Raw genomic sequence first — 14338 nt, forward strand, 5'->3', positions numbered from 1 at the left:
GAGTGTCTTTGGTGTACCTTAACCATTAAAACATTTTCTCTTTGGACTTCCCTGTCTGGAGTACAGTTTTCAATTCTAGTAAGAGGGCTTCCTAAAAAAGTAATATTGGGAAAGAGAAATGTTTAAAAACCATATGATAAATGTATATACCACTTCATGACTCACCTGTTTCAGTCCACTAATGGCAGCAGCCTCCATCTCCCATTTTTCTGCCTCTCCCATAAGCACCTTTGTGCATTCTTCCATGCCGCCTTTATGCATGGGACACCCTCCTCAAATCAAGATATAAATTCACTTCTCTGCCTGGCTCAAATCCCTTCTTAAGATCCATCTCTTCTCCAATGCCCATGGTAACTGACTAATGAGAATAGCCAGGTAGGTGAAAAAGTAGCTAATCTATTAATATATTTTATTACATTACTTTAAAAGCCTCCCACTTGTAAACATAGATAACATACATAACCTTTTGTTCCTGCCTTCCCCTCCTTACCTCACCCCCTCCACTGTGTTCTAAACCAAACTGTCCTGTCTTGTTCCTATTTAATTTGTAAAATGCTTAGGACAGGGGCTGTCTTATTTTATGCTTCAACAGTAGCCAACACAATGGGACCCTGATTGGGGCCTCTCTACACTATTTTAATACAAATAATAAGATTGTATAATTTGATTGCAATGAAATCTATAATCACTACAAAGGGGCAATATTAATATTAGAAATATGAAGGAAATGACTTTTTCAGAGATTGCTTTTGGAAATATTTCAAAATTTCCCATCAAACTCATTTACAGGGAGGGATTTTATGCTCTGTATTTTTCTTTCACCCAATAATCCTATTTGTCCTTTAATGTTAATCTTAAGTGTTCTCTTCACACTCTCAGCATTTTATAAAGAAGTGGCAGCTCAGAACTAATTGGATTTGTCAATCATAGATTAACAGTTTTGTGAACTGTAGCCACCATGAATAGCTACAGAAAAACCTTTTGGTTAAAATATATTAGAATGCAGATGTTATTTCCATGAAAAATTCTTCCTCTTAAAGTCGTTTGTGAGAACACATAATTTGTTCCATAATTCAAACCCAAATTCTTAGCAACATAATGAAGTGATGTGTGCAGCTAAATTGAAAGGTAATGTGTAAAATCTGTGCAAATGATCATTTGCAGTTAAATCACAAATTAAAATTCACCTATTTTCACTCCTACTCAATTTGCCCTAGCCTTGAAAAATACATTCTTCACTCTTCATTGACTTGACAAAGACGTAGGGCTCAATGTCTGTTGTTCTTATAGGCACTTTGACAGAAAAGACAGATTATGAGAACTCTTGTAGTTGTAACTGTTGTGATAGAAATGTAAAAATGTAATTTAATGAAAGGGGGTCAATACACAATCATAGAACAAGGCTATTTAATTAATTATAGTTTGAATTTCTGTAGTGCCTTCCGCATGAAGATTTTAAATTAAAGCCTCACAACACCAGTATTAAAACAAGCAATTATTATCCCCAGAATACCAGGGAGAACAGAGGCACTGAAAGACTAAGGAAGTTTTCCTAGAATACACAGGCAGGCTAAAGCAGAGATAGGAACAGAACCTGGATCTCATGTCTCCCAGTCTTGTGTTCTGTTAATTAAGTCAGTCTTCTGCACTTCTTGTTACATAAATTACGTTTTTATAGGGTGACCATGTGTCCCGTTTTGGCTGGGCCAGTCTCCTTTTTAAGCTCTGTCCCTGGCGTCCTGATTTTTTGGGGCAAAACTGGGCATTTGTCTGATTTGTTCTTGCCAACTGATGATCAGTTGGCAAGAGCAAATGGGACAAATACCCAGTTTTGCCAAAAAAGTGGGGGGGTGCTCTCCAGTGAGGTGCAGAATGTTCAGGGGGAAGGAACGAGTGGCAACACCAGCCCCACGTGGCAGGGCTCAGGTGAGCAGTGATGCCAGGTGGCTCGGGACAGCCCCGCGTGCGAGAAGAGGCTCGGGGAGGGGTTTCAGGTGAGCCCCAAGCCATATCCCATTTTCCCTTTGGAAAATGTGGTCACCCTATTTTTAAGATACAGGATCAGAATCTCTAATCCCACTCCGCTCCCTATGTGTTGCTCTGATGTGCAAAGGCACTAGAAACTGCCCACACCTTTACCTGCCATGGATTTCCTCAGTCTGAAGGGAGTCACTGGCTAGTCTAGAGGTGCAATAGCTATCCCTATGCCACCCCTCTTGAAGCTCCCAAGAGGGGGAGCCCATTGGGATGGGGCTGGTATCAGGTACCAGGGCAAGCTATATTTGGCTATCCTTAGCAGATACTTCCTTAGGAGTTGTTACCCATCAGGCAGGTGCTCGGAACTCCACCAGGGCTTCAGTCTCAACACAGTGAGAGGGCCCACCTTCTCTCTCTCTTCCCCTGGCCCCACAAACACATTGGCCTTTACTGCACCCAGGAAAAAAGGGGCAGAGAAGAGAATCTGGGCCAGAGGAATGTATAAAATCCCAGTACCTATATTTCCTTTGAAATATCTTCTTTTTAGTAAACAGAATGCAGCATTTCCTATTCCTGTAAGCTATTTAAAGCCTTATTACAATTTTTTAAAATTATTAGTATTATGCAAGCATAATACTGGAATTTTCTCTGTATCTGTAATGTATATCACCAGGTGCTTACTCTATATTGGCTTCTGTGCGCTGGGAGCTTTAGAATAGTGCATTTTAAACACATAGTCATCAACACCTATCTTTTCCACTAAATGGTGAAGGTAAAATAAGTGTGAATGCTGTACAGAGTGATCAGATGTCCCGATTTTATAGGGACACTCCCGATATTTGGGACTTTGTTTTATATAGGCACCTATTACCCCCCCATCCCCGTCCCAATTTTTCACACTTGTTGTCTGATCACCACACTCTAGGAATACGTACAGGTAGGCATAATGGGTCCAATCTCGGTGAGGTATGGAACACCCTCAAATTGCATTCATTTTAATGAAGACTGAAAATGCTAAGTACATCTCAGGAGCAGGAGCAGTGTTAACAAGATGAGGTTTCTGTACATAAGCAGAAGTGCATCTACAGAGTTACATTCCCAACTCTGGATGCTGTTATGGAAAAATCAAAGCATGGGATTGACACACAGGCAAAAAAGTGATATACAAAGCATTTGCTTCCTGTGAATTTCACAGAGCAAAACAATATAACATTCATATTGCTGCTTGAATACAGGAATCAGGCTTGCAAATAGTAGGGAAAATCGTTACACGTGTTGTATATGGAGAATAAATGTACACAATCACATCAGCCACACTATCAGAGGCTCGTTCACCTGCATGTCTACCAATGTGATATATGCCATCATGTGCCAGCAATGCCCCTCTACCATGTACATTGGCCAAACTGGACAGTCTCTACGTAAAAGAATAAACGGACACAAATCAGACGTCAAGAATTATAACATTCAAAAACCACACAGAGAACACTTCAATCTCTCTGGTTACTCGATTACACACCCAAAAGTGGAAATTCTTCCACAAAAAAACTTCAGAAACAGCCTCCAATGAAAGACTGCTGAATTGGAATTAATTTGCAAACTGGACACCATTAACTTAGGCTTGAATAAAGACTGGGAGTGGATGTGTCATTACACAAAGTAGAACTATTTCCCCATGTTTATTTCCCCCCCCCCCCTACTGTTCCACACACATTCTTGTCAACTGCTGGAAATGGCCCACCTTGATTATCACTACAAAAGGTTTTTTTTCTCTCCTGCTGGTAATAGCTCACCTTACCTGATCACTCTTGTTACAGTGTGTATGGTAACACCCATTGTTTCATGCTCTCTGTGTATATCAAATCTCCCCACTGTATTTTCCACTGTATGCATCCAATGAAGTGAGCTGTGGCTCACAAAAGCTTATGCTCAAATAAATTTGTTAGTCTCTAAGGGGTCACAAGTTCGCCTTTTCTTTTTGTGGATACAGACGAACACAGCTGCTACTCTGAAACAAATTCTACTGATGGTCAAAGAGTAGCAACTTAGTAATTTTTGAAAATGTTTCCACTTTTATAGTGTTTAATACACAATATGACTCATATCTCTAATATTTATTGTAGCTGAGCAAGAATTATACAATTAATAAAAGACTTAATACAAACCTATATACAAAGTAATAGACACTAATATTTATCTTCAATATATCATACTCATTTCCTTCGAATCACAATCAAGTCTTTCTTCACATCAAAAAAGGGGCGGAAATCCTCACACTCTTATTCATCATTTACTGACTGACTGTGAAGAAGAAATATTGCAATAATCCTAAAGAGGACATATTGCCAGACCATTCAATTGAAACTGTAGTCTTCTGCTTTCCCTTGAGGAATTATGCAGCATTCTCAAAACTCAGTGGATTAATTAGGCAAAAATTTATAAAGCACTTTCAACATGAGAACTGTGAAGGACTAACAAACTTAAGTTAACACCGATCACCATGTATTTCTATTAAGTCTAGTCTAATAGACTTCAGAAACATCTCAGCATAAACTACAGCTTTTCATTTCCCACTTCACTTACTATGAAGTATGTTATCACCTCTAATGTGGCTGTCAATATGTCAGCCTAACCAAACAATGCAATCAAAGCAGATCTCAAATGTAATATAAATGAGGGGCTGAGTCCCATGTCACTTAACAAAACATATTACCATCTAATATGAAAATTGAAAGGTGAATAAGGAATTGGTTAAAAGGGAGACTACAGTGGGTCATACTGAAAGGTGAACTGTCAGACTGGAGGGAAGTTACCAGTGGATCAGGGATCGGTTTTGGGACCAATCTTATTATTACTGACCTCAGTACAAAAAGTGGGAGTGTGCTAATAAAGTTTGCGGATGACACAAAGCTGGGAGGTATTGCCAATTTAGAGAAGGACAGGGAGATTATACAGGAAGATCTGGATGACCTTGTAAACTGGAGTAATAGTAATAGGATGAAATTTAATCGTGAGAAGTGTAAGGTCATGCATTTAGGGATTAATAATAAGCATTTTAGTTATAAGCTGGGGACGCATCAATTAGAAGTAACGGAGGAGGAGAAGGACCTTGGAGTATTGGTTGACCACAGGATGACTATGAGCCGTCAATGTGATATGGCTGTGAAAAAAGCTAACACGGTCTTGGGATGCATCAGGCGAGGTATTTCCAGTAAAGATACCTAGGTGTTAGTACCATTATACAAAGCACTGGTGAGACCTCAGCTGGAATACTGTATGCAGTTCTGGTCTCCCATGTTTACGAAGGATGAATTCAAACTGGAACAGGTACAGAGAAGGGCTACTAGGATGATCCAAGGAATGGAAAACCTGTCTTATGAAAGGAGACTCAAGGAGCTTGTTTAGCCTAACCAAAAGAAGGTTGAGGGGAGATATGAGTGCTCTCTATAAATATATCAGAGGGATAAATACCGGAGAGAGAGAGGAATTATTTAAGCTCAGTACCAATGTGGACACAAGAACAAATGGATATAAACTGGCCATCAGAAAGTTTAGACTTGAAATTAGAAGAAGGTTTCTAACCATCTGAGGAGTGAAGTTTTGGAATAGCCTTCCAAGGGAAGCAGGGGAAGCAAAAGACCTATCTGGCTTCAAGATTAAACTTGATAAGTTTATCGAGGAGATGGTATGATGAGATAACATGATTTTGGCAATTAATTGATCTTTAACTATTCGTGGTAAATAGGCCCAATGGCCTGTGATGGGACGTCAGATGGGGTGGGATCTGAGTTACTACAGAGAATTCTTTCCTGGGTATCTGGCTGGTGAATCTTGTCCACATGATCAGGGTTCAGCTGATCGCCATATTTGGGGTCGGGAAGGAATTTTCCTCCAGGGCAGATTGGAAGAGGCCCTGGTGGTTTTTTGCCTTCCTCTGTAGCATGGGGCATGGGTCACTTGCTGGAGGATTCTCTGCACCTTGAAGTCTTTAAACCATGGTTTGAGGACTTCAATAGCTCAGACATAGGTGAGAGGTTTATTGCAAGAGTGGGTGGGTGAGGTTCAGTAGCCTGCATTGTGCAGGAGGTCAGACTAGATGACCATAACAGTCCCTTCTGACCGTAATATCTTTGAGTCTAAGGTTATTCTAAGGCACCTATCACTGGCATCTACTGTAAGTAATGAACAGTTAAAAAGGTAGCATGCAGCATGCCCAAAAGGGTCTCCGTTCTCTCAATGTGTATCGTGAATTTCAATTGACCGACTCCAGCACAAGTTACAGCTGCAAGGGGGCAGGTTTAACACCACTGGACTATTAGATGCAGTGGAGGCTCCATGTGCTGCCCCCGCCCCAAGCACCGGCTCTGCAGCTCCAATTGGCCGGAACCCCACATCTCCTCCTGCACCCCCAATCCCTGCCCCAGCCCGAAGCACCTTCCCGGACCCTGAACCCCTCATTTCTGACCCCATCCTGGAGCCTGCACCCGCAGCCGGAACTCTCACCCCTCCCACACCCCAACCCCATGCCCCAGCCCACGGAAAGCGAGTGAGGGTGTGGGAAAGCGAGGGATGGAGGGAGGGGGGATGGAGTGAGCAGAGACGGGGCCTCTGAGTAGGGGCAGAACCTGAGGGCAGGGGTGGGGCAAGAGTGTTCAGTTATGTGCAATTAGAAAGTTGCCAACCCAAGTTGCCATGTCCCTGACTTCCCCCCACTCCCTCTACCTCAGCCCAATAAATAGCTATAGACAAATTCTCACAGGAATTCTCCTCCATGGGCCATTTCCAGCTGCTTTAAGTCCTTATGCAGGGAAAAGTAGACTTAGAACAGAGAATCAGGCCTAGTTTCTGTATGTAGATGCAAACAACATGCAGATAAAAATACAGACAGTAGGTTGAAGCCATTTTGAAAATCTGTCCCTCAAAGTCAAACGTATTAAAAAAACAGCACACCTAACTTAAATATGTAATTGTGTACATAAAATGAGCAATTGTGAATTACCTGTTTTTCCATGTGCAAATATTAATGTTGTACATGACACTCATTATTATGTATGCAGTTATTTGTTTGTGTGTATGCATATCAAACACGTCAACAATTCCTATTTTAATAGTCTTAAACATTAAGGGTGAAGTCCTGGCTGCACTGAAGTCCAAGATAAAACCCTTATTGACTTCTACAGGGACAAAATTTTATCTTAAACTGGAAGTAACTAAGCCTTCAAGAGATCTCAAATTCTCCTTCTTCTTGGAATGGTAATTTTATTTTTTTCTGAAATGTTTTTCAAAGATTATTTTTGTCCTTTTCGTTCTCCAGGAAGCATCTGAGTGTCTTAGTCTTCTAACTGAAGCCTGGTCTACCTTAGAAAAATAGTTTGGTTTAATTACATCAGTAAGGGGTATGAAAAATTTATACCCTGAACGGCATAGTTAAGCTAACCTACGTCCCCATGTAGACAGCGCTATGTTGACGGAAGAATTCTTCCATCAACCTAGCTACTGCTTCTTCGGGAGCTGGATTACCTATGTCAATGGGAGAATCCCTCCTGTCGGCATAGGTAACATCTATACTGAAGTACTGCAGCAACACAGCTATGCTGCTGTAGTGTTTTAAGTGTAGACAAGCCCCGAGATTGAAGGATCCCTGAATTAAAGGGATGTAATACCTGAAACTGTGATCCCTGAATTAAAGGGATGTAATACCTGAAACTGACCGACTGTCCAAGTGACAGCTCTGCCATTTAGGGTACGCCCACACTGCAGCTGGGAGAGAGCTTCCCAGCTCAGGTAAACAGAAACTCTCTAGCTCTGTTCAAGCTAGTGTATTAAAAATAGCAGTGTGACTGGGGGTAGCATGGCAGGGGTGGCAGATTGGGCGAGTCGCCTGAGTACACACCCACCCAGACCTCCTGGAACTGTGCTTGGGGGTTGGCCCAAGCTGTCATCAGTGCTACCCCCCGTCACACTGCTATTTTTAGCATGCTGGTTCAAGCAGAGCTAATGCATGTCTGTCTACCTGAGCTAGGAAGTTCGCTCCCAGCAGCAGTGTACATGGACTTTAGTGTGTAGATGAACATTAAAAAAATTCCATTCTTTCAACAATCTGTCATTATTGATGATAATGTCAATTCTCAAGCCTTACATAATCCTGGAAAAATATATTTTTTTTTTTATCATTTCAGCTGTTCAGTTTGATGAGGCGGGAGAGACTTTTTTCTGTTTGTTTTGTTCCTAACCTCCACTCCTTAATGTTCTGAGGACATCCTACATATTGTACTCATTCATTTTCTTGAATAGATATCTAATTTTTAGTCAGGCTGGCCTCGAAGCCTTTACCCCAAACCTGAATCAAACTCAAACCAAACTTTTCTTTTTAAAATCTATTATTTACTTGAAAGGTGTTGGTAGGTGCAGAAAAAAAAATCATACATTACACAAAGTCAGAGATATAAGCCACATTTCATCCAGCTACTAAACTCACCAAACTTCAGATGAGTTCACATCTAAGGCTTTTGAATTAGGCCCATCTCTAAGTAACATATCACAAAGATAATACTGCATGCCTTGAGTGTTTCCTTCATTACTATCTCCTTTTGTCTCCACTGATTTGAACAGTTAACTTCTCCAGTCCCACAGTTTTTCCAGCTGCTGTGGTCCCTGTAAAGCTGACCTCATGTCTTGCACCTTGAAATATTTGTACATGTAGAAAAAGTAGAACCTGTAATACAATGGATACAGGACTGGCCTGGAAGTCAGGAGACATGGGATCTATTTCTGTCTCTCACTCTAAACATCTATCTGACATTGGGCAAGTCACTGCACCTCTTTCAGCCACTGTTTCCCCGCCCACTTGTCTGTCTTGACTAGTTAGACTGTAAGCTCTTTGGAACAGGACTGTATCTGCATATGTGTTTATACAGTGTCTAGCACAATGAGGCACCAATATAGGTTGAGACACTACTGTAATACAAATAATAATTAGGGCTTTCAATTAATTGTAGTTAACTCATGCAATTAACTCAAAAAATTAATTGCAATTTATCACAGTTTTAATCACACTGTTAAACAATAGAATACCAATTTAAATTTATTAAATATTTTCTGGTTTTCAACATTTTCATATATATTGTATTCTGTGTTGTAATTGAAATCAGTGTATATAATTTTTATTACAAATATTTGCACTGTAAAAATGATAAACAAAAGAAATAATGTTTTTCAAATCACCTCATACAAGTACTGTAGTGCAATCTCTTTGTCATGAAAGTTCAACTTTCCAAAATGTAGATTTTTTTTGTTACATAACTGCACTCAAAAACCAAAAAAAATGTAAAACTTCAGAGCCTACAAGTCCACTCAGTCCTACTTCTTATTCAGCCAATCGCTAAGATAAACAAGTTTGTTTACATTTACAGGAGATAATGCTGCCCACTTTCACCAGAAAGTGAGAACAGGCATTCGCATGGCACTTTTGTATCCGGCATTGCAAGGTATTTATGTGCCAGATATGCTAAACATTTGTATATCCCATCATGCTTCAGCCACCATTCCAGAGGACATACTTCCATGCTGATGGCACTCGTTAAAAAAATAATGCATTAATTAAATTTGTGACTGAACTCCTTGGGGGAGTATTGTATGTCCCCTTTTAAGAGTACTCACAAAGTGCATTTAGCAACATATGCCTCTTTCCTGGATCCATGCTATCACTTAAATGTGACCTCAGAAGCAGAATGACTGAATCTCAATTTTGTGTAATTTAAATATAAGATGTATTATGCATCTATCATTTAAATTATGCTAAAAGCTGGGACACGTAGAAATGAACTACATGAAAATAAACCCCATGTATTATACAAAATACTAAGTTTTTGTTTCATTTTACTCTGTAACTAAATGAGAAAAAACATTTACTGCACACAAAGGCCAACATTTTTAAATGTGAATACTCAACGTTTCTGTCTTTGAGCCAGTTCTTTCTAGCAATCCATAGTGAGTTTATTAGACTAAATATAGACACGTATGTTTCCTAGTATAGCCTGCTCATTCAGCACGTACCAGTGAGGTGCATTTAAAAAATTCATTTCTGTTACCAGTTCCAGTGGTATTTCCAATTTTAAGTATGTAGAATATCATTAGAATGAGTAACATCTTTAATACTGGAATTAATTAAGGGTTTCTACTCTATATTACAACACTACAAATCACAAATCCCACTACAAATCACAACCAAATCTTAATTTAGTATCTCTATAGCAGGCAAAACCAAATCCCCGGATTTGAATGCACCAACTTGGAGAGAGTGGAGGGAGTAGGGACAGGCCATAGACACAATAGCCACATCTGAATCTGAACTTTCCCAAAGTCCAGGTGTTCAGATTCAGTCTATAACAGACAGATATTAGAACTAAGTGATTTAAGAGTCTGAGTCCTATTTTCAAAAGTGAAAATCAATGGGACTTAGTTTCCCAAGTAGAACCATGTGAATAACTGATTTTTCGATTTACTGGGCTTTCTGAACAAAATTGGGGAAAAAAAATAATTTTGGGTCAACTTGAAATGAAATGTTTCCAAATGTTCAGCAAACTGAAAACTTGGAAAAAAAAATTAGTTTAGGGTCAAAAGAAATGTTTGTTTATTTTTTGAATTTTTTAAAACTTTTTAAAAATTAATAAAATTAAAGTAAATTTCTAAATGGAAACTCATTTCAATTTGAAAAATGTCATTGTTTCATTCTGAAAGGGTTTTTTTTTAATGAAAACAACTTGGTGAATTTGACACACATTTGCAAAATGTCTGTCAACCTCAAACTGCATTCTTGCAGTGAAAAAAGTTTCAACCAAAATATTCACCCAGCTGTACTTCCCCAAGTGCCTTCAACATGTCTGAAAACAATATATAAGATGCTTTTGAAAATTTTACCCAAGATTTCAGATGCAGGTTTTGGTTTTGGTCAATATCTATTAAAATGAATGTAAAGATTTTACCTGTTGGTTTGTTAACTCCAAGGAATCCAGCTTGTCCTAGAATTTTAAATACTTTGTGTGCTGGAAATTGTCCTTCTTCTTCCCATTTGTCCACAAATGGGTTAATCTCCTTGTCAATAATCTGCATTTGGAAAACAAATTAAAAAAATACGTTTAACGCAGAATGGCACAAGTAAAATTTTGAAAACCCATGAGTTTGCTTTCTGCTGGATACATTAATCTCCATGGCTTACAGTTGATGTCCATTAAAATTGCAAATAAGGGCATGATACAAATGTAAATCCATTCTTTAGAAAGTAGAAATGCTGACTGCATGAGGAGTTGTTATGAAAAGAAAAACGCTAGAACCCATGAGAAATGGAAACTATCCCTATTTTTGCTACATCCAAATTAGTTTCTACGCGGCAATATGAAGGAAGGCTTACACCAACCTCAGATGATTAACTTTCATGTGAAGGATGCAAATTACTTGGACTGGCTATGCACAATGATTTCATACACTACAAATAATAGCAGTGACAAAGGCCAAGCCACAAATGAAGACAGCCACAGAGAGGGGTCAAAATTGCCAAACCGCTGGTTCTCAAACTTCTGTACTGGTGACCCCTTTCACATAACAAGCCTCTGAGTGCGACCCCCTTTGTAAATTAAAAACACTTTTTAATATATTTAATATCATTATAAATGCTGGAGGCAAAGCAGGGTTTGGGGTGGAAGCTGACAGCTCACGATCCCCCCATGTAATAACCTCGCAACCCCCTGAGGGGTCCCGACCTCCCAGTTTGAGAACCCCTGGGCTAAACTAACCGACCAGTCACAAAGGAATTCCTTGCCTAACTTGACCTAGACCCACGGTCCCTATTAATCTGCAGCATTCTGGCTCTTGTTCCTGTTCCATGGTATACATCTCATGCAGAGGAGGACATTCAGACTGGCATCTGCTAATGAGATCCCAATATGGGATGCCCACACCCTCTACCATCCCAGATATAAGCTTAGTGCTATTAGCTCTTAAATAAAACCAGTCAAAGGGATACACATGCAAAAATAGGATTGGGGTGAAGGAGATGGAAATACATTGGGCCAGCTCCTAGTTCATGCTCAGGCCTATTTGTGTCATGGAGCCTAAATGGGCAGCTGAGGACCCTCCTAGCATTGGGAAATCCTCGACTAACATAGAGCCAACATAGCTAGCTCCAGACTACCCACTCCCATTGTAGCATGCGTGGTTGGGTTGTGACCAGAGTGCAGAATACTTCAGCAATGCCTGCCCATGCCCAGTATAAACAATGGCCCAGACTGGTCTCTTACTAGCCAGCATAATTTGAAGCAGTCTTCAAACTGCTCTAAATTATGCAGGGGTAATTGACGATGGGACATAAGCCACGTCTGCTCCTACACCAATTCTTCAGGGCACATGAAGACTGAACACATTAAATATCACACATAGGTAGGGCCTTATCAAAAATCACAGCTGTGAAAAATGTATCACAGACTGTGAAATCAGACCTGCCCCATGAAATCTAGCTATTGGATGGGAGGGGAGGGGAGGAGGGCGGCTGCAGGCGCCCCGGCTTGTGGGGCTCCTACTGTGCCCTGGCTACAGCTGCTAGTCACCTCCAAGCTGGGGAGGAACAGGACTTACTCTTCCCCTGAACAGCTGCTCTCAGGGAGAGATCAGACCCACCCCCAGGTGCCTACCCTGGAGCTTCCTGCAGCTGCAGGAGGTTACTGGAGGTGGAGATGGGTCTGATCTCCCGCATGCTGCTGAGAGCACCCTGCAGCTGCACGAGGTACCCGAAAGTGAGTCTGCTCTCCCTCAGAGAGCGGCCGTGCAGGGGAAGAGCAAATCCTGTCCCTCCCCAGCCCGGCCGGGACTAGCAGCTAGGAGCCCATGGCTGGGACACTCCAAGCAGCACGGTGGAGATCAGGCCCACCTCCACCTCTGGGAATCTCCTGTAGCTGCAGGAAGCTCCGGGCTGCGGCTTTCAGAGCCCAGCTTTGAAGGAATTGCAGAAGTGAGGGTAGCAATCCCACAACCCCTCTACAACAACTTTATTACCACCCCACAACTTCCTTTTGGGCTGGGAACCCCATGGTTACACCACCATGAAATTTCAGATGTAAATATCTGAAAACATGAAACATGAGCATGAATTTTTAGGGCCCTACAAATAAGAGGTCCAAGTTAAACACACACACACTTTGGAATAAAAAAGTTGTACTATTTTTAATAAGGATAAAGACAGATTTTTAATCCATGAAGGAGATTTTACTCCTCTCCAAAATAATGATGTATTATAATATACACTTCATTTATTATTCCAAGTGTTTACCTTTCCCAGTCTTTTGTCCATACCAAATAAATACGTCCTGTAGTGATAACTACTTCTTAATCTGGAAATAAATACTTACTGCTTCCCAAATCACTAGGCTGAGAAGGATGGGACCCTGTGGAGTTTCATTTTGAGAGATTTAGTTTTTGTACAGTCTTAAAAGAATCTCAGTCCATCCACACCAGCTTCCTGCTCTACAGCTGGCCAAGGAACACTGGATACCTCACATCAGGCAGCAAAAATTATTATTTCACTCCTAACACCATATTCTGTGAAACAATTACATTGGATGTTTAATTTATTAAATTATTTATAATCTCTCTCATATGAACATTGTTGATCACATGATTAGCAAGAACAAAAATAAACTGCACTTCCCTCTTCCCATGTTGTATCTAGGACAGACTTCCACTATGTTTATAAATTTTCATTTCAGATACTTAAATACTCAAGATATAGACCCTTAATGTTGAGTTTGCTGTAGAAAAGTATAATTTTTTATCAATAGTGTTCTTTGTTTGTGAGACTTCACTTGATAGCGTCCAGGAAAATGGCCAGAAGCGACTACTAACTATGAACAGAAATCTACCCTAATGTTTTGATAGAGCTCAGCAAATGTAGGAAGTAGATGTTCTAGAATTGTTCCCTGTGTACTATAACCATTGGGACTGAGTCCAGCGCTGCAGCCATCTGCATGTATTAGAAGTCAATGAAGTCAATGGAATGATTGCAGCATCAAACTCATTTACATTTTCCATCAGTTTTGCAGCAACAAAAGCTTGTTAAGAATGACAATACTGTCCTCTTGTTTAGGGTGACAGCATAAGAATTTATCTTAAGTACAGTGTACACATTTTCCTCATACTGCCCCACCAGAGTGTCACAATTCAAACCCAGAGGCATAATCTCTGTAAAGGAGAAGAGGGTCAGTTTGCATACCAATGCAAGCTCCTGTCCCTCTGTGGAGACTGCCTGCAAGAGTGATACCACAGTCAATATCAATTGTTATTCTTTTAAAAAAACATGGATAGGTGCCCACTA

General features: G+C 40.3%; 1 protein-coding gene across 1 annotated transcript in view; it reads right to left on the reverse strand.

The window, feature by feature from the left end:
• The window catches only part of LOC311515760 (putative acyl-CoA dehydrogenase 6), a 136514-nt gene that overhangs the window by 97923 nt on the left and 24253 nt on the right, over positions 1-14338 (reverse strand). The window contains exon 2 of the mRNA XM_084619070.1: positions 10962-11082. Coding sequence (XP_084475196.1) covers positions 10962-11082 — 121 coding nt within the window. The remainder of the gene's footprint in view (positions 1-10961; positions 11083-14338) is intronic.

The sequence above is a fragment of the Lepidochelys olivacea genome, assembly GCF_965140295.1.
Source record: "Lepidochelys olivacea isolate rLepOli2 genome assembly, chromosome: 2".
NCBI classification, from domain to species: domain Eukaryota; kingdom Metazoa; phylum Chordata; order Testudines; family Cheloniidae; genus Lepidochelys; species Lepidochelys olivacea.